Source organism: Sardina pilchardus, chromosome 23 (assembly GCF_963854185.1).
Source record: "Sardina pilchardus chromosome 23, fSarPil1.1, whole genome shotgun sequence".
NCBI classification, from domain to species: domain Eukaryota; kingdom Metazoa; phylum Chordata; class Actinopteri; order Clupeiformes; family Clupeidae; genus Sardina; species Sardina pilchardus.
The window spans coordinates 29346938-29369044 of record NC_085016.1 but is presented as its reverse complement, the minus strand read 5'-3'; the positions used below and the strand labels follow the sequence as shown (position 1 = coordinate 29369044).

Below are 22107 nucleotides of genomic sequence, written 5' to 3'. Positions count from 1 at the left end.
AGTTACTTTCTATAAGAATACGTGAAGAAAACAGCTTCTCGGGTATTGAGATTTTTGGTAAACAGTTGAAAATTTCTCAATTGGCTGATGACACCACATTGTTTTTGAAAAATAAGGACCAAGTTTCTAAAGTCATTGCTTTAGTGGAAGATTTTTCAAAGGCCTCTGGTTTAACTATTAATTTAAACAAATGTGATTTGCTTCCCTTACATAACATGACAGAGACTTCCATCTGTAACATAGCTGTACGGTCTGTAGTAAAGTATTTGGGTATACATATCACTAATAACAATACTGAAAGACAAAATCTTAACTTTTCCTCCAGGTTAAAAATGGCTAAAATGAAACTGAATAGTTGGTTAGTAAGGGATGTGTCTATTTTTGGACGTGTTCTTCTGTCTAAAGCTGAAGGGTTATCACGTTTTGTTTATCCCTCTCTCTGTCTTTTTGTTAATGATTTTGTTTGTAAAGAAATTAATAAGCTATTCTTTAATTTCATTTGGAAAAACAGAACAGCCAAACTCAAAAAAGGAGTTATCACTAACTGTAAAGGAGAGGGTGGACTTGAAGCAGTAAACTTCTTTGATTTGAATTATTCCTTTAAAGTCAATTGGATTAAGAGACTTTTGTGTAATCCTCTCACGATTTGGAACTTTATTCCTCACAATGTCTTTAATATGGTGGGTGGTATACATTTCCTGTTGCAATGTGATTACTCAATATCTAAACTTCCAATTAAGTTGTCAAATTTTCACCAACAAGCATTGCTATCTTGGAAAATCTGCTACTTGCACAATTTCTCCCCACATTGTGCCTTTCTTTGGAATAACTGTAAGATCATCAGCAAGAACAAATCTATCTTTCTTCAAAACTGGTATGATAAGGGTATCAATCGTGTTATGGACTTGTTAAATGGTAAAGGGGATGTGCTGTCTTATGAACAATTCATGGCTCAGCATTGTTTCCCTCTACCTTTCAGAGAATATAAGTTGGTCACAAAGGCTATCCCTTCTGGCCTGTTACAGCTACTCAAATGTCATCTTTGTTATAATACAATTAATGTTATTCTTCCTACACTTTCACTAAATGGCGTTCCTATCACTGACAAGAAGTGTAGTAACAAACATATTCGAGTTATGCTTCAGGAAAGAAATAAGATCTCTCCTAGGGGCAAGTTCTTTTGGGATGGCATAATTGGGCCCATTAACTGGCGTAAATCTTGGTTAACTCCTTTCAAGTACTGTATAAGTAACAAAGTTAAAGAAGTGCACTTTAAAATTTTGCACACAATCTATCCAGTACACTTTATTGTTTCTAAATATTGTGATATTGAGGATATATGTACCTTTTGTAAGGCTCATAGTGAAACTTTGACACATTTATTTTACAGTTGCCCTGTCACTTCTAAGTTATGGACAGACATTTTGAACCACTGGTTCTCAGGGAAGTACCCTGACCTTACATTTTCTTTGAAAGATGTCTTTGTGTACTATGAAAATAAAGAAGACACTAGCTTAGAGTTTATTTGTAATTTTGTTATTTTAATGACTAAGTTTTATATACACAAACAAAAATTTGCTTTGGCCACCCCAAATATACAGCAATTTAGTGCAGAACTTGAATCCTTTATTGTTATTGTTAAACGTCTGGAGAACCAAAAAGCTACAACTTTGCTTACACACTATAATAAAGTGTTTGTCAATTCCCCCAGATAATTTTATTTATTCCTTTATTTTTCTGTAATTTAATTTATTTGAGTTTTTATTTACTTTTCATTTGATTTGAATTGTTTGTGCACCTTGTAATATTATTTTGTGTAGCCTAATTGTGATTCTACTGTTTCATGTGTATCCTTCTGTATTCATTTGTATATTTGCTTTTGTCTTAATAAAGCAGAGTAAAAAAAAAAAAAAAAAAAAAAAAAACTAACAAACGCATTTTTTGTGTTGCTTAAAAAAGGCTATGTAATTTTTTTATTAAAAATTTTAGTGCAATTTATTTGTAATTGTGATGACTAACACTTCATCAAAGTTAATTATTTCAGTTCAGTTCATCTTTAATAGATAGATAGATGGTAGCCAGTCACAACGTTAGCCTAAAGTTAACCTAATGACCAGCTGCTGTAAGCTGTTTAACTAGACTTTCGCTGGTTTTGCGTTCTGAGAAACGGGCTCCAATTTTGAAGCCGGAAGTACGTTTGCTCCCATCAGCCCCTGCGCCGCCTCACGCCATTTTGAAATTAGGCAGCTTCAAAGGATTTGTCGTATCGTTGCAATATATTTGAATGAACACGGTTATTTAACAACATTGCAGTGTAGTCTTATTTGTTAATATCATCTGCTATGGCAAACCGAAACCTTAAACAGGTAAATATTCAAAACAGTGTTTCACCAAAACCTTTAAATCAGAAGCGCAACACCGATTCGCCAATGGAACGAAGGCCAAACATGGAGGAAGGAGCACAACCACCTTCTGTGGTTAGTCCAGGAGCTGAAAATGATGGAGGCGAATCGATGGAGATGACGCTAGATTTGAAAAGCTTTCGTAGACCTGGAGAAAAAACATTCACACAAAGATGCCGATTATTTGTTGGTAACCTACCAAGTGACATAACTGAAGAGGACTTCAAAAAATTATTTTCCAAATATGGGGAGGCAAACGAAGTATTCATCAATCGAGACCGAGGTTTTGGCTTTATTCGGCTGGTAAGGATAACGTTAATACTCTACGTTACTAGAGTTGTTGCTAGGAGTAAACAGGACTTGTTTAAAGCTCGTACATTTACAACTTTGCTAATATGTCCATGTAAATAAATATGAGGTTCTCAATACAATGAGCTATGATGCTTTCAGGACCTCCTGATGCTGGAGTTCAAGTCCTGGCATAGTTTCCTTTAAGGCTAACACCTTCCTCAGAGTTAAATACCAGTCTAATAACACCAGTCTAACAACCCCTGCCTGGGGCCAGAAACAGCCGAGAAAAGCTCTACCTACTGAGGGTCCATTGTTTACCCAGCAGCTATCTGGTTGCTTGTAGTTTATTACTTAATTACAAAACGAGAATGCCATAATTTTCCATTGCATGGCATTGACATCTGATTGTTTACCTACTACTCTGAAGGATAGATAGGCTGGGTAAACCCCGTCTGATCTGCCAGTGGTTTGGATTTAACCCTGCTGCAGCTCAGGCTGCACACCTGCACATCTGTCTCTCCTGCTTCCTGTCCACATCTTCTGGGTCCAATCACAAACTAGCTTATCCATATGGCGCACCCGGATTGTTGGTCTCATTGGTTGAAGGACTATCCAAAAGCGTACAGAATCATTTGAGCTATGCCAACTGATCACTCCTCTTGTGCAGTAGAAATGAAGTGTAGCCTCCCCAGACTAAGTAATGTTCAGTCTTAAAGATTAAGCTTAGTGTGGTGATGAGGTTTATTTGAACCAACTTCGTTTCATCTCTTTTAGGAAACAAGAACTCTTGCAGAAATCGCTAAGGCAGAGTTGGATGGTACTGTGTTGAAAAACAGGCCCATTCGCATCCGCTTTGCAACACATGGTGCCGCTTTGACAATCCGCAACCTGTCTCCTGTGGTGTCTAATGAGTTACTGGAGCAGGCCTTCGGTCAATTTGGTCCAGTAGAGAGGGCCATTGTGCAAGTGGATGATCGTGGCCGACCAACAGGAAAAGGCTTTGTTGAGTTTGCCAACAAGCCTGCTGCAAGGAAAGCGCTGGACCGCTGCAACGATGGAGCACTGCTTCTTACCACGTAAGGAATAATGTTGATAACTGTGCTGATAATAGATGGCGTCATCGACTACATTTCCATGTGTAACAGAGGTCGTCTCTCCCCTCCCTCAATCATTCTGCGCTGTGTATGAAATGACGGTCGCCACAACTGAATGGAATTTCGTTGCTTCATTGCTTTCTGAGATATTCGAAAATAAATAAAATTATCAGGCACATCTCAGCTCCTGCCTCAGGGCAGTTGCAAAAGAGCCCCGCAACAAACAATTAAAATGTTGAAACAGTAAAAAATAAATTTGTGGCATACCTGAAGTATTAGAAAATAGATAAAATAATCAGGCACGGAGCGAGCCAAGCGCATCACAGCTCCTGCCAAACAGACCAGGTAAACCATTTATAAAAACACGACATGTCTATCGAGTCAACCACAACCCACACCACATGTCATAACCCAGCTAGAAGCACAGTAGTACACTAACTAGCCTGATACACCTGCCAATTGAAAACACATAGCATATAGAAAAGCACTCACATGGTGCCTCTCATGTAGGAATGTATCGGTCCTTCCTTCCTTCCTCGATCCTTCCCCCGGTTATAGCCCCTCCTAATGAATTTTGTGAAGGAAACGACGAAGGAACAAGCGGAGGATGGAGGAACGAAGCCCGATGAACTGCGCAAATGAGACGTCCTCGACTGCATACACATTTTGAAAACGTGAGACGTCAGTGAAAGGGCGGATCCAAAAGACGCGTTATAGGCCGACATCTGTATGCAACTCGTCAGCTCTTCTGCTGATGAAAAAGGACACTCACAACTCATAACTGCATAGTTAAAAATCACTAGGTCCGACGTGATGCTTTTTTGTGTAGATACACAGTGTTTCCCACAGATTAGAAGGCAATGTGTGGTGGTCGCCCCATGTCTGACGGGGGGGGGGGGGGGTGTGCACCCATGTTTTTCATTGCATCGCCTTTTTATCGCTTTCCTTTCATATAATGTATTTTTTTTTTACCAAGATGTGAAGCTTGTTTTTGTTTGAAACACACACACATTATGTAATTATTTCCATTATATAGGCCTATACTGACATTTCTGATATTCATAACAGCAAACTTTATGCATATTATAGCCTACTATTCATATTACAACTCCACTTCTTAAATTCAGCTGTCTGGTTGAAGCCTCAAAATATTGTAGGCCTAAACATAGCAGGCTAAGCTTATCATACTCTACTGGTTGGACTGTTCAGTTTCCCCACATGTGTTTAAGTTTCAAGGTAAGCTAATACTTTTTCTCCTTGGGACAGGCCCTTTTAAGTCTTGGAGTTGAAAAACATTGTTGGTCAGTCAACTTGAATGCAAGAGTTTTAATCAAATGTCTGCAGCATAGCCTACTAATGATGCTAACCGAATATAACAGTAATTTAGCTAGTCGTCTTCTGTGCGTCAATGCGTCCACGATTGTGAATGTTTTATTTGGATTAAATGTGCATGTGGAGGGCGGCTGTCCATTGAGCGCGCACGAGAGCGGGCCAAGGAGAATGAGTTTACTTCTACTGTTTGGTAATTAAGTTGCACGCATAGACTACAAATGTTGCGGGAGAACTTTATGCTTCTACCCGAGCAGCGTGAGGTGCATCAGTGCGACCACCTCACCTACCACGCTTCCAGGGATGATCTCGTTGGTTTTCATGGAGACAGACAGCCGCGGTGTGCACGGAGGGTAGGGGCTGTGCGTGTGTGTGTATGAGAGACTGATGCGCGAGTGACTGAGAGGGAGCGCAGGGAAAGGAAATTCAGCTTTACGAATGCTGCGTGTTTAGCGTTAGCGTTTCAAAATAAGAATAAATAAATAAAAGAATAAAAGAATAACGAAACGCAATATGTGGCGGCCGGTGCTGAATCTGTGGCGCACCGCCACAAATTTGTCTATGTGTGGGAAACACTGATACACGAAATGTTTCAATGGCAAATGTTAATAAGGACGTTCAAATAATGAATTTATTGTTCGTTAGGCTGCATTTATGTTTCTTCATGAGCCCCTAACATAATCCCACTATAGCTTTTAGCATCAATTTCACACGCCATAAATAACAGTCAACATTTCTATATTTCTATATTTTTAAACGTTAAACAGGATACGTCATCCATGCGTAGCCAGAACGCCCATCTCTGAAATAACACTTCCACGTGGGATGGTCTTGCGTTTCCTCTCGTATAAATATCGATATATCGCCCAGCCCTACCACAGAACGCCCATCTCTGAAATAACACTTCCATGTGGGATGTATGCGTTTCCTCTCGTATCGGGATTTCCACTTCCCTCCTCTGTCCTCGGTCTTGCCCCCTCTGGTTGCAATTACATTGAATGAGATGCCTCGTGAAGTCAACTGTGAGCGATTTCCGGTGAACGAGGATTGAGGGAGGAAGGAGGGACCGATAAATCCCTACATGAGAGGCACCCAGAGAGTGCAGACCTCCGCCTGTATTGTTCTTCCTCGGTTGCCATACATTTTAACCTAAACTTTTCAGACTGCCATCGCGTGACCATATAATGCCAGCTGGTAGGCCTACTGTTAGGCCTATGTCATTTTAGTCTGTTAAAATGTTAAATGCAGCCATACTTACATTTTGTTTATTGCACATGTATTAACACGTTAGGCTGGGTGAACCCTGCCTGAACTTCTGGGGAATTTGAATTTCGCCCGGCAGCTCAGGCTGGATACCAGCAGATCTATCTTCTCTGTTTCACTGCCCGAATCTTTGGCTCCAATCAGAAACGGCCATACTCTAGTCCTGGCACGCTATAGACCTCTGAAGTTCGCCTACAAAAAGGATCCAAAGCTGCCATCTTTGCCCATATAAGGAGATCCGGGAGTTACCGTAAAACTTCAAACAATAGCCGAGTCCCAAATAGACGCATGTCTCTTTTAAACGCCCGGTGTGGCTACAGATTTGGGATAAAGGCCGGTCTCCAACAGAAGCCTGGTCTGTTTTTTTTAGTTTCGGGTTGTATTTATTCTTCTTATACCCGTCAGATAGCCAGCATGGTGCAGATTGCGCACACTACATTTATAATTGCATGACTGCGGAGGTGAAGGCCAGAGTTCCAAATGCTTAACTTTTTTCGACATTGGCCTATGTCCTGCATTACTTAATTAATGCCATTTATTTTAAATTTGCGCACTAGACAACATATTTTATCACGAACTTTCTTTGTTTAGTTTCACTTTCTCTCATTTCTCCGCGTTTCTCCGCATTTCTCTCAATACCGTGGCGGAAAAGAAAAATACTTGATTTAAATGACATTTAAGCCGACAGTTGTCAAATTTGCCTAACAAAATTCGGGAGAAGCAGTGGCAAGATATTTCTCGGTTGATCCAAAGAGGGTGCTTAAAGGCTGAGCTGTAACGTCTGTCTCCAAAGAGGGAGAGCCCTGCGCATCGGGAGCTGCGCAAGCAAAGCAGGCAAGTGGAGGAGAGCGACCAGGAGGAGGAATTCGCAAATCAACTTGTAGTAGCCTAGTTGAGGATCACGGTGATAGCGATTAATAGGATCATTTTTAATCACACGATTGCAGTTGTTTTACAGGGTAGCATTCATTCTTTATTGTTGATGTGTTATCAGGGGCAACAAGTTCACAGGCTCGATGGTAACTTGAATTGTTCAGCCGGCTGTCACATCGTTTCGTTAGGCCTATTTTAAGCTGCCAATAATTCAAGACATATCTAATATAGTAGGCTAATTCTAATATGATCTGATTTGTGAAACACATTCGAATTATAGGCTAAATAAAGTAGCCTACCGTAATATAATGTGGTAACCTCCTGTTGTCATGCTTTCCGTCTGCTTATGCTATTGGGTAGTTATTTCTAATCCTACAATAAACCTACACTCAACTAACAACACTAAATTAAACGCCTGTCTCATATAGACGCCTGTCTCAAATACACGCCGGTGCATTTTGGCGACTTGGCAAAATAAACGCCCGGGCTATTGTTTGGAGTTTTACGGTAATTGAAGCTAACTGCCTATGGCAAGTTGCATTGTAAGTTAGCTTTGGGGTAGCAAAGATCAAAGTGTGCTGTCTTCACCTGCCGAAGATCACCGTATCCATTAGAAGGCAGTGGACAAAACTGTGTAGTGAAAAACGTCTGCATTTCAAATGTCATCATCCCCGCGAGAGTTTAACAGGTGCGATTATTGAAAATCCCCATGTTATTTTCCCATAGAAAAAATCTCAAGATACCGGATCTCCTTATTTGGGCAAAGATGGTGGCTTTTTTGTAGGCGAACTTCAGAGGTCTATTGGCCGGTGACGTGACAATAACGAAACGAAAGCAGCAACGAAACGAAAGCAGCAGCCGCTGTCGCTTCCGTTTTGGAAGATGTTAAAGGCAGGTTTTCTTTGAAAACAGAACAAAAACTTGCCCTGGAACAGTTCATACAGCAGAAGGACGTGTTTGCGATTCTAGCGACCGACTTTAGTAGGCTAAAAAAGGCTTAAAGGCTTAAAAGATTGAGCTTAGTATGGTGAAAACCAGACTAATAACATATAATTATAAGAAATATTCATTATTGAATGCTTCGCAGATCTACTTAACCTAAAGTAAATGCTGGCTTTTCTTGTCTGAACTGCAATTTGTTGTCGTTGTGGAACTACTGTAGTCTTGTAGTAACATGTGCTCTCAGGTGGACAAACCAAGTAACAACAACTTTGGAAATCTAAATGAAAGATCAATATTTGTGTTTGTTTTATTCAATTTAATGTATCTATTGAAAATGTAAAAAGATCATTGAAGTAGGGCATTTAAGTTGATGTAATGTCGACATCCTCATCTCAAACAATTTATTGGAACAGACTTTTTTTCACCTGAAAGCGTGACTTGAGAAAGCCTGAGTAGTGCAATTGTTGCAATAAAGGGTTTTATGGGTCTCCACATAAGCTTCTGGGACAATACCAGACAGTAATTTTCAAACTGTAATATCTTTCCCGTAATACCTCCAGGTCACCTCGGCCTGTTGTTGTGGAGTTGACAGAACAATTTGATGAAGAAGATGGCCTTCCCGAGAAGCTGTTGCAGAAGTCAGCCCAGTATCACAAGTAGGTTATCAATACAAAGGTGTGTTTTTACTGAATTGATCAAAGGTGCAGTCAGTGAATCGGATAAAAAACAGCTTTGCGTCACTAAGTGCAATTTATTAATATCCACAACAGATGTTATGCTGTGAACTAGCCCTAGTAACTTCAGAGTAAATTCATATCTGTAATGTTAATATAGTGTTGTGTATTATTATTATTATGATCAATATTCATTTTATTACTAGGCCTAATATTATAAATAAATAGTTGTGCGCCAGCAGGAACATTCAAATTTAAGTTCACAATTATTACTAAATAATAAATCTAACTAGCTGACATAAAACACAATAAATATATTTTTCTCCCATCAAAACCACTTTGCAGATACAAACCCCATGTTAGTGATATACATTTAAACAACACCGCCAAAATGGTTTTACCCCCAAAACTCCTCTATTTACCTATAGTGCTATGATCTCTCAGTTTCCCCACGATAAACTAACAAGTCTACACAGAGTTTGAATGGTGGTAAGCAGTATACAAAGTTACGAAGATATGAGATTAGAATTACAATGTGTTTAGTTTGAGTATTTAGTGTTGACTGCCACACATTAAATGTGTTGCCAAGACTAAATGCAACAAATGCATGAAGATCATAATGCATCTATGACAAACAGTGGTTAATGAAATAGTGAAAAGTAAACCAGAAATATAAAGGCAGGCAAAGTTCAGACTGTAAAGACAATTACGTAATGACTAAACTCCAGAATAGATTTCTATTTAGTTGCAGATAGGTATAAGCATAGATACTATTTTGATCCTATGAGGGAAATTTGGTTTCTGTTTTTATCCCATGGTGAATTAGTGAAACACTCCGAGCATTCAATGAGGTTAAGCACAACCTGCAGCAGTGAGCTGCCTGCTGCAGCTGCACACTTTTTAAATGTTTTCTTGTAAGTCATACTCACACATGGGATGTCAGAAGCACTTTTGACGAGGGCTGTCAATCGATTAAAATTTGTAATCGAATTAATTACATACTCTGTGATTAATTAATCTAAATTAATCGCATATAAAAATGTAATCGCAAAATCGCAATGTCAACACTATGTCTTTGCAGTAATGTGGTACTTAAGAGTTGACAGACTCCGGTGATATGCAAATTCTGTGCTGCAGACATTGCAAAGGACTAATCAACACTTTCTTTTTAACACCGTCAGGCCGTTTTTTAAAAGTAAATGTGCCAATCAATGATCCAGGCAGCACATTCTCGTCTCCCCATTTTACGGTTTAATGGTTACTGACTAGAATGGCTCCGGGTCAAAGGTCATCGATTAATCTGCGTTAATTTTTTTAATCAGTTATTTCATCTCAAATTAATTAATCTAAATGAATCAGTTATTTTGACAGCCCTACTTTTGACATTTTCTTTTGTTGCTTTACCAATTTTCAGAGCTGTCCCCAGTTCAAAGCCAGCCTTCCTAATCATCTTATTCAGTGTTTTAGTATCCCTAGCTGTAATGGTGCTGCTCCTGCAGATGGCAGAAAACATCTGCAACATTTTGCTGCACAAGTTAAATTACCCAAGCTTTAATAGTTTTTTCTGACCCTTCTTTTATACAGTCTCATTGTTGTACTTCCAATCCAGTTTATTGTCTGTATGAACACCCAAGTATTTGCACTTCTTTACGACCTCTTCTTACCAGAAAGGGGGTACCATGTTCAAAAATGTTTTTCTTTATGTATCAGCTATATCAAGCTAATATTTTGGCTAAGTTGGTTTAAATAGTTACTCTTTAGATGGTAAAAGTTTGAAGCAAACCTGAGGTGGTCAAGCTGAAAGTTTCTCTAAAATCCGTTGAATTGAGGTGGAATGACCCTGATGCAAACAACAGCTTTAACTTACTTGCTTCTTCATCTTGCAGGGAGAGAGAGCAGACTCCGCGTTTTGCTCAGCCTGGCACCTTTGAGTTTGAGTACTCATCTCGCTGGAAGGCCCTGGATGAGATGGAAAAGCAGCAACGGGACCAAGTGGACAGGAACATCTGTGAGGCTCGCGAGAAGCTGGAGACAGAGATGGAGGCAGCAAAGCATGAACATCAGCTTATGATGATGAGGCAGGGTAGGTGTAAAATTTTACAAACATAGCCCATGTTGACTGACAAGGTGCAAGTGACAAGTCACAGACGAGATGCTTTAAATTGACCTCATTTCAGGCAAGTGAAGGTCTCCACAAACCCTGAATATTCCTAACCTGACTCTTGCCAGGTCCTTGTAGTTCGCTGAGCTTCACACAAGGATCTGGGACTTCTTAAGGCGGGGCCTTGTAAAACATCCTTGCATGTGATTTGATAAACCACTTGTCCGTTATCTTGAATGACGTGCTAGGCTACTTCAAGCTCTTGCCAAACCCGGTCGGAAGAAGAGTGAAAACATCCTTGCCACCAATAAATGTCTTTAAAACCATTCTCTGTTCATCTTTTAAAGAATGAATACTCGATAGATGCGACAAAACGGTGTAAATAGCAGAATCAATGTCGACACAAGACTCCTCGCTGCGTGCCGCCATTGTTGTTTGAATCAAACACTCGCTTCGGCGCTCCTGATTGGTTCATCATTTTTTGCTTCCTGGAAGGAGTTTGGATTGCCCTCGAGCCCAGACCCTTGTGTGGAGCTCAGCGAAACGTCTCTGGTGGAGCATGGCGGAACTACAAGGGTCTGGCGAGAGTCAGGCTAGAATATTCCCTGAAATTTCAGGGAATATTATTGTCTAAAAAGTCTATTCCAGATATGGAATAGACTTTTGTGTTGTGTCATGGAATATAAGGGACTTTTGTTTGTTGCCTGTTTGAATCTGTCAAGGCATTTGTCAAAAGCAATATTTTCCATGCAGTATTATTTCTTCTTCTTCAGGTTTTTAGTGAGCGGAAAAGTCAGGGAATTTGACGTGGTTTGTAGTTAGCACTCTGAAACTTGGATAGAGGAAAATACTATCTGCGCTTATGAACTTCAGATTTACCAAAGTTTTCATATGCACCTTGCACCTGCTTGTGTACCCGATGTGAATGCGACATTTACCTATTTCTTTCTCTGCAACTTTTTACTCACAGATCTCATGAGGCGACAGGAAGAACTCCGGCGTTTGGAGGAGCTGAGGAACCAGGAGCTTCAGAAGCGCAAGCAAATTGAGATGAGGTACAGCTCAATACACACAATGCACAGATGATACAAAATCAGATCCATACAGAGAAAGAGGGAGATAAGGTATCGTAGTTGATGAAGTGCTCAAAATTCTAAACAAATGGCACTGGGTGTAGGAAGGGGGACTGTGTACTGTTCAGACATCTCTTTATTCTGAAGTCTCAATGCGGTTTTTAAGTGATGATAATGGGATAATGAATCTCTTTCCGGATCCAACGGCTTTCAGAATCAAATGTTTTTCTCCATAGACAGTAAAATAAAATAAAAATTCTGCTATTCTGACAAGCCTTTTAAGAAAACTGTGGTAACACTTCACTTGACGGGTTCATTCATAACACATTCATAACAGCTGTTATGAACTGCACATGAAGCATTCATGCATGTTTCATGAAACATGACTCAACATTCATACCAGCCCTTTCATGCACGTGGAAGACAAAACGTCAAAAACTTGTCAAAAGGTCCAACAATCGCAAAGCAGCATTGCCGTCTTTTTTGTTTTAGCCAGCCTGATCATGTCACATCTTAGTAAACGGGGAAGTCCAGTGTCCAGGATAATTTCGTTTTTTGTTTGTCTGTTTGTTTATTTTATGATAGTAACCTCTGAAGAATGCATAATTGTCTACACCAATGACTGTATATATAGATATATAAAACAGAAATGTCGGTAACACTTTACTTGATCATTCATAACACATAACAGCTGTCATGAACTGCATATGAAGCATGCATGACTGATTCATGAAACATGACTCAACATTCATACCAACACTTTCATGAATGTGGAAGACAAAACGACGAAAACTTGTCAAAGTAAAAGTCCAACAATCTAATCCATATACAGGGTAGGCTATTATGAATCCTCTCCAGCGTTTGTAAACATCTCATGAATATTTTATGAAGTCTACTTCAAATGTCACTTTACTATACGAGTTGTGAAGTATTCATCATACTGGGAAGTGAACTAGTATACTGACCATCTGTGGACCTCTGAATGGTTGGACATTCCTGTTTTATATATCTATTTAGTCATTGGTGTAGACAATTATGCATTCTTCAGAGGTTACTATCATAAAAAAAAAAAAAAAAAACCAGACTAACAAAAAGCTGAATTCTCCTGGCCACTGGACTTCCCCTTTGACTAAGATGTGACATGATCAGGTTGGCTAAAACAAAAAAGACAGCAATGCTGCTTTGCAATTGTTGGACTTTTATTTTGACAAGTTTTTGACGTTTTGTCTTCCACATTCATGAAAGTGTTGGTATGAATGTTGAGTCATGTTTCTTCAAGCAGTCATGAATGTTTCATGTGCAGTTCATGACAGCTGTTATGAATGTGTTATGAAGGAACCCGTCAAGTAAGAGGTCCACAGATGGTTAGTAGTTCACTTCCCAGTTTGATGAATACTTCACAACTCGTAGAGTAAAGTGACATTTGAAGTAGACTTCATAAAATATTCATGAGATGTTTACAAACGCTGGAGAGGATTCATAATACCCTGTATATGGATTACTAGATTGTTTTCGTCGTTTTGTCCTCCACATTCATGAAAGTGTTGGTATGAATGTTGTCATGTTTCATGAATCAGTCATGAATGCTTCATGTGCAGTTCATGACAGCTGTTATGAATGTGTTATGAATGAACTCGTCAAAATTGTCATCTTATACTGACTTGTTGCCTAAAGCCAATCAAATCCTATTTTTCGCGGAAGCCTGGACGTTACCCTTGAATTTATCATCTGGCTGCACAGGTAGCTCTAGATTTTGTTTTAAAGGTGATGATGACAAAGTTGCAAAAACCGTCTGACTGCACTAGTAAATGTCTTTTCCAGTGTTGGGAGTAACAGCGTTTAAGTATAACGACGTTACTAACGGCGTTAATTTGTCAGTAACGAAGTAATCTAATTAATTTCTTTTCTCATCGTTGCAACGCCGTTGTCGTTACTAAGAATTTAAAGCGTTGCGTTACTACAATTGGGTTGAATGAAGCGCGTTCACTGGATAGGATCATATAGGAATACCCTCCCCTGAGTTAATAAAAAAAAATATATGTGACCCTGTAAAGCGAAACCAGTCGTTTCGGTACAATGAACAAAATTAAGTTATTGTGCTCAAGTGAACGGCCATAAACTAAGCTTTCCAACAATATGTATATCAAGGGTATTACACAAACTATCGCTAAGATAACCGCATCCAAAGTTGACATGGTTCTCCAGTCACGATATGCCAGAAGAGGAGAAATCACCTTTTTAACAGTGCGTGGACAACTGGAATGTCTGCAAATGTGTTGAATCTTCGCCGGGTTTAACAGTTGAGACGTATGTTTTTCCGTGAAATTAGTTCACAATATCAAACTGTAGACTGTATACTGTCGAATTATATGAAAACGTGTAATTCAACATTTTAACCCGGAAGTTTGTTTGTATTGTGGATTTTCTCAAAATAACGTCACTTTAAAGGTATACTATGCAACGTTTTTCAGTTAATCAATTCGTTCCATACTGTTATATATGATTAAATGGGTCATTACCGGTCGAACTGTGTTTTTTTTGGCCGCTCTAGTGGTCTGTAGCGGTAAAACCACACTTGCAACTTCAGGAGACAGTGGGCACGCACCCATGCACTACTCCAGGAAGTGTCATGTAAAGTCTCATGAAAAGACACGGCAGACTGACCAATTTAGGAGTTTTGTCAAATATACACGCTAAAGCTGTAGGGGAAGCTCTGCAGAGAAATATGCAAGCATAAAACGAGCGAAAATTAAAAGTGAAAGCGAAACCGGTGATGAAATCGCCAATCCTGCATAGTATACCTTTAAACGGTCACATATTGCTAATCACCCTGATTAGTAGTTAGTTTGACATTTTTTATTGTTCTTGAACTTGACAGACTAGTAGGTTACCTATACATACTTACCAACCTGTAGGCTACCTACCTACTTGTACCTATTTCCAGAGTGGAATCTGGAAATAATTTCATTCATAGGCCCACTTCATATCCAACTTCAGGAGGCAAAGAAATGACTTGAATAGGCTACTCACCAAATCCAAGCCATTCAATTTCTGCACATACTGTAGCGTAGCCAATCGAACTTGCCACGATAGTTATAGGCATAATAGTGACAAGCCTGTATTAGGGATGGCGAAAACTACACATTTTCTTGACCGACCACCGAGGCTCATTAGCCGGTTGAAACCGGTTAACCCATTCGTTTAAAATAAATTATGCTATTTGAAATAACAACCACGCAATTTCCCAACTCTCATCTCTCTGTGTGTATGAGCCACATGCTCATACACACAGCCCCGGCACCGCCCTTTCAGTCACGTCACTTTTTAAAATCCTACAGCGCCAAACATGAGTCCTGCAAACCAAGGAGCTTGTAAGTGGAGGACAAATAGTTCCTTTGCTCCGAAAATGGTTTGGGCACAAGGTGATCGCGTTGCAAATAAAGGCGTTTTTCTAGCGTTAGAAGCTCATTTGAAGCTGAAATGGCCGCGGCTCACTTATGAGAATGACAGCTCCGAAGAGACGCAGCTTAGTTTGAGGAAGTGCTAACAATAATAACGAAAGATGATCATTACCGTATCTGTTACCATTGATGACCCTTCCTGAAATGTAGATGTAATGTCTTTCCAAATCTAAGCCCATCTTATGCGGAAAGTTGCCTAAACTGCAACACGATAAAACCAATGGATAAAACAGCGCACTTCCAGATTGCAGATTAGCCATCCCGGGCCTGGGCTGGGTGGGCGGATTCCATGCGCACGTTCTGACTTCCACCCACAGATTCAATCAGTTGATATAAATATCTTTGACGTTAAAGATGTTAATAGAATATAAAATTAACGTCAGTTACTTTGATGAGTAACTATTACTTTTACAGTGTGGTAACTGAATTTACTAGCTCAATTACTTTTTGGCAGAAGTGATTTGTAACTGTAATTAATTACTTTTTAAAAGTAAGATGACCAACACTGGTATTTTCACGAAATAGCTGTTAGTAAAAGTGAGGGAGGTAAAACACTGTGCTAACTCGCTATACAAATGTGGAATCAATTGCACAGTTTGCCTCTTTCATTGTCCAATATGCAGGTGAAACATTTTCGATCCAATTAGCAGAGCATGGTAATGATAAGTTGCAAAGATGCAATAAAGTGTCATGTTTCCTTGTGATACATGCAGTACAGTGTATTGCATACATTGTGACTGTCAACAAAAATGTGCTCTCCCTACTCACCTCCTCACCATGCCGCCATACCAATGCACAGGTGCATATATCAATTTACTCATTACTACACCTCTTCCCTCTTGACATATGCATGCCAACCACAGACATCAAAATAAAAGCACCAGTACAGAAACAAGACAACACACAACATGGCATATGGCCACTATAGCCGGCATGGCTTTGTTAACAAAAGAACAGGCCAGCTTGGATTTTCATTCTCTGCTTTATGGAGGAAATAGTTAACCTTCTAACCGCCCAAGGCGCCGTATGGCAACAAGCAACATCACTGATTAAAACAGACGGTAGGTCCAAGTAGGGTGACAAATCTCCTTTGTATTCTCCACCACTAGTTGCCGGGCTCCAGAGTGCAACCAATTTGCGACTGAAAAAAATTCTAGGTCACACTAGCTGCGTTTCCATTACAAATATGCGCAAAAACTTTGTCGATATTGTCTTAATGTCGAATATCACAATTTTCGCAATTGCGGTGTTTCCATTACATTCGGCTAACTAAATTAAAATCTCGTGTATTCTCGCGTGCTGTAAGTCATTAGGAGACATGGTGGTTATCAACATTACCCAGATTTAGCCATGGGGATTTAGCCTACACTAAATGCATTCAAATTGCCACCACGGCACGCTGATTATCAGTCATTAGGCTATAAGCCATCAGCGGAGGAGGCCTACGTTTTGGTGGGGCAGAAACATAAAATTAAAAATGACATATTTCACAGGAGTTTGTTGTAGTAGGCCTATGCTTAGATCATGTCACAGCCATGTCAGTGGAATATTTCGTAGATCAGCCCAGTTGATTAGTTTCTAAAACTAGAATCTAGATTTCTTTCAGCACCGTTCTCATCACGTTAAACAAGCAAAGCATAGCAACGTTGTTGCTATGGGTAGACAAAGTTGAGCGATTGCGTAGCCTATGCAGCGTTTTTGAGAAAGTGTTGTCGGCAAGTTCACAGCTGTGGATTCAACATTTTAGAATGACACGAGCCACTTTTAATGAAAAAAAAAAAATTTTTTTACATTATTCTCCCGGTGCCACTTCCTGTCGGCAGTCTTCTTCGTCGGTTTCGTTCCTCCTAACATCCGGTTGTTGGATCACGTGACTCGTCAGATGCGAAAAAAGTGTTTCCATTGCAGTTTTGCAAAATATACAAATTTCGATACGCTCGAAATACCACCTCACCCGAGCGCAAAAACTTTTTATCGAAACATGTGAGTTTTTTTCGAAATGTGTGTGTTTCCATTAAGCACATTTCTTTTCGCAACTCTTAATTTGCGCAATTTAATGGTCAATGGAAACGCAGCTACTGGTGCGCCTAACGCGGCTCGGGTGAAAGCATATATTTCTTTCACAAGTTGCCATGCAAACAGTCACTTATTTGCTTTAAAACTTTTAAAATGTAAATGACGTCATACACTCAAGCTTTATTAGCAGAATGCTAGCGTGGTATGGGCAACAACAACTCGACCTGTAAGAAATCGGAAGGACATAAGTACTCGTTCATTCAACTTTCGACCTATAACCCATATTGAACTTGCAAAAACTGCAATCAAATCTGAGATTTCGCAACGACAATTGGGTGAAAGAGACAAATTTAGCCATCTAGCTCCATAGACGATCGCCCCCATTGGATCTCTGGTGGAACTGCAACCAAAAGTCGTTACAATAGAACAATAGGAACACTTCACTGTTTTTTTCATATTAAACTATGTTATTCCTTTAACTAAGACGAGTTGATGCATACCTCTCCGTTTCAATGCGTGCACTCACTGGCTCTGACGCGTGGCGCTACTTTGATAGCACTTAGCTAGCCCAGTTCATTCATTAGGATCCAAACAGATGAAGTCAGAAGTGGCCAAACACCTCCATGTTTTCCCTATTAAAATACAGTTACATGAGTAGTCACACAACCAAGTATGGTGAGACAAAATAAAACGCGGTGTATTCTAAGCAGATAAGAGGGATAACTATATTGTGTGGCGGAATAACAATTGGGAGCGCTTAGACTCGGCTCAGTATTATCCTCACTCCAAAGTGAAATTGAAAGTGCAAGAGTGAGGATATTACTGCGCCACACAATATTTATCCCTCTTACCTGCTTAGAAATGCACCACGTTTTATCTTGTCTAGTCAAGTCAAGATGCGTCTGTGAATGGAAGTGCGTCTTTGTGTGTATACCTCAGTGTCTACCTGCAGCAATGCTGGCCAGAGGGTTCAAATAAGCGTGGTGTGCTCGGTGCCAGTGATAATCATGATGATAGTGTCTGTAATTGACATGGTACAGACAGCAGGGCTAGTAAAAATAGGGCTCTGGAGAACCACAAAGTCACCCGCGATAGGAACTGATTTGACCAGGCTACTTTATTGTATAGTAACATAGGGATTGTGGTAATAACAGGGATTAAAGTTTTCCGGCACCGTGCCGGAATTCCGGCGTGCGGCCATTGACTGCGTTCATTTCACGCAGCATTCGTTAAGCTGAATTTCCTTTCCCTGCTCTCCCTCTCTGTCACTCACGCGTCACGCGCCCTTTAATACACACACACACACACACACACACACACACACACACACACACAGACACAGACTCCCCTTCGTGCACACCGCGTCTGTCTCCATAACGAGATCATCCCTGGAAGCGTGGTCGCACTGATGCACCTGACGCTGCGGGTGGAAGCATGAGTTCTTCCGCAAATTTTGTAGACTATGCGTGCAACTTTACCAAACAGTATAGAAGTAAACAAATTCTCCTTGGCCCGCTCTCGTGCGCACTCAATGGACAACCGCCCCTCGACATGCACATTTAATCCAAACAAAACATTCACAATCGTGAACGCAATGACGCACAGAAGACGACTAGCTGAATTATTGTTAAATACGGTTAGCATCATTAGTAGGCTATGCTGCACACATCTGATTAAAACTCTGCATTCAAGTTGACTGACCATCTCAATACCAATGTTTTTCAACTCCAAGATTTAAAGGGCCTGTCCCAAGGAGAAAAAGTATGAGCTTACCTTGAAACTTAAACACACGTGGGGACACTGAACAGTCCAACCAGAGTATGATAAACTAGCCAACTATGCTACTTTGTTTACAATATTTTGAGGCTTCAATCTAACAGCTGAATTTAAGAGGTAGAGTTGTAATATGAATAGCAGGCTATAATAAGCTGCATAAAGTTTTCTGTTATGAATATCAGAAATGTCAGTATACAGAACGTATAAATAATTACACGTGTGTGTGTGTGTGTGTGCTTTACATCTTGTTAAAAAATCATTAAATAAATAAATTCACATTATATGAAAACAAAGCGATAAAAAATCAGACATGAGGCGACCACCACACATTGCCTTCTAATCTGTAGGAAACACTGTTATTACTCTTTAGAAAGAGAATCATTGTCTTTTTTTTGAATACCTTAACTTAATGGTTGCAACTAAATCTTATTCTTCAAATGCCTGCCTTCCAATTTCACATATCCTTACAACATGACACCTTATGATTGTAGGTCAATTTGTAACCTGTCAAAGACAAAGATTAGTAGCAAAACTTGATATAAAAAGAAATCCTAAATGCTACATATAGCATATTGTAGTGTGTTGGACTACTATTGCCACCTATTGGCCTTTCTTGGTGTCCAACATCACAAACAAGGCCTCTGTCATGTGCAAACACTCCAAAAAGTAAACCGGTTTCCAATCGATCGACCAACATAGTGTCGTATAGAGTCGCATGCACGAGTCTAAAAAAGTTCAGGCTCAGGATTTTTTTTTTCTTTAATCCCTGGGTAATGCTAATAGTTTACTATTGTTGGTTTACATGTGACTGTGGTCCTGTTCCTTTGTTATGTCGGAGAAATGACAAAAATGAGTAATTAATAAGTAAAACTGCTCAAATGTCTTCAACAACCAGTATTTACTGAAAGGTGCATTGACGTTATTGCCATCCTCAAGTTCAAGTTCAAGTTTATTGTCATATAATCATAAAAATAATGTATAAGTAATGAGATTCATTGTGCGCAAGTGTCTAGAAATAAATTAGAAAGACAAAAAAAAATAAATAAGAAGAAATGTGCCATCTTAAGGGGGTTTCCCAGGATGGTTCAGCATCCTGATGACTTGAGGGTAGAAACTGTCCTTGTATCTGCTGGTACGGGTCCTTAGGCTCTTGTATCGTCGGCCTGAAGGCAGGAGGGTGAAGAGATGGTGGCTGGGATGACTGGGGTCAGAAACTATACGCTTGGCCTTTCTTCTGCATCGCTTACTGTAGATGTCCTGGATGGATGGTAACTCAGTCCTTGTAATACGCTGTGCTGATCTGATGACTCTTTGTAGCGCTTTTCGATCCTGGGCAGTGCTGTTACCATACCATGTTGTTATGCCACCAGTCACAGGGATGCAAACAGCTCGCTTTTCGGCACCTCCCGCTTTTTTCACGTCGCTTTGTGGGACTTGTGTGAATCATGCAAATCCGAAGAGTTTTTTTTAGAGGGGGGGGGGGGTCTGTAGATAATTGAGATGCAGTAAATGAAGAAGAAAACAATTCTTTCTACTTCGAAGTTGTCCATTGAATTGCATGTGGAACCATCTAATGACATCAAAGAATTCACTGAGGGCAGCGAGAACGGTAGAAGGCTACTAGATTACGCACCTTTACGCATGTCCTCCGCTTGCCATGTGGATAAAGTTCGTCATGCACACCTCTGGATGGGTTATAAAAGCTGACTCTGCTGATATCATCAATAATAAAATTAGGATTAAGATCAGATCAAACAGCTCTGTGTCTACCGTAACATGTCCAAAAATAGCCTTTGTCTTTTAAGTGTCGGGAGGAGCACATATGTCTACTGTGGAGTAGGGATGTAACGATACACTCAACTCACGACTCGATATGGATCACGATTTTCTGTTCACGATACGATTTTATCACGATTTTTTTTTTGATATTGATGCTGTTTGAAGAGGTTGCTCCAAAGAAAATCAAATTGCACGACTCCCTCTCCTTCCAAAGTATTACGTCCTCCACCTCTCCTCTTAAAATAAATGGCAGGCCCTACTCTGCCCTGCAAAGCAAAAAGGCAGTAATGCAGAGTGCAAACTGAAAAAAAGAAAAACATTTTAAAGTTATGCTGTTGCTTAGCCTTATGGTTGTAGTTAATGTAGCAGTTATTGGAGTTTTTTTTTTTTTTTTTACATTAGCTTATTTTTGGTACTCAATCTTCATAACAACTTTAATGTCATGAAAATTATAATAACTAATTTTCGACCAAAAATGCAGTTACTGCCTTTCTGCTTTGTAGGGCAGCACTGTTATATGCTACATCATTATAGTTGTTCAAGTGCACACACTAAATGGAGAGCTAGGATTAAAATTCAGACTGTGCCTTTAAATAGGCAACTTTTTCCATCTATCAGCACAATATGCTACAGTAAGCCATTTCCATTAAAAAAATCAGCTCAATATTATGTGCAAGACTGATGTTTACCAAGCATGCAAACGTGTTAATCTCTTAGCACTATCGTCATACGTTTTCTCATAGTGAGATGGCTATCCCGACATATGTTCTGATGTACATGGGGCGCACTGGAGGTGAACGGCGGGACAAACGCGAAATGACAAGGTGTTAACTAAACAATTGAGTAGACCTAAGGTCGACAGGCTTTGTGGTTAAAACGATGAAAACCAGTAGGTTAGTCTGTCACAGCTAACTTCGTTCAAGCACAGTATCTTAGACTAGTTTACACGCGCAGAAATTAAAAGTCAATATCAGCATCACAAGATTGCTGTCATTATCGGAAAATCCAGACACGTCAAACTGGACGCGAACGC

General features: G+C 39.8%; 1 protein-coding gene across 1 annotated transcript in view; it reads left to right on the top strand.

Moving 5' to 3' along the window:
- The first annotated feature begins 2227 nt into the window (after positions 1–2227).
- pspc1 (paraspeckle component 1) overlaps positions 2228–22107 on the top strand; it is a 60012-nt gene continuing 40132 nt past the window's right edge. Inside the window, exons 1-5 of the mRNA XM_062527736.1 lie at positions 2228–2705; positions 3468–3769; positions 8755–8850; positions 10755–10951; positions 11940–12024. Coding sequence (XP_062383720.1) covers positions 2343–2705; positions 3468–3769; positions 8755–8850; positions 10755–10951; positions 11940–12024 — 1043 coding nt within the window. The 5' untranslated portion in view covers positions 2228–2342. The remainder of the gene's footprint in view (positions 2706–3467; positions 3770–8754; positions 8851–10754; positions 10952–11939; positions 12025–22107) is intronic.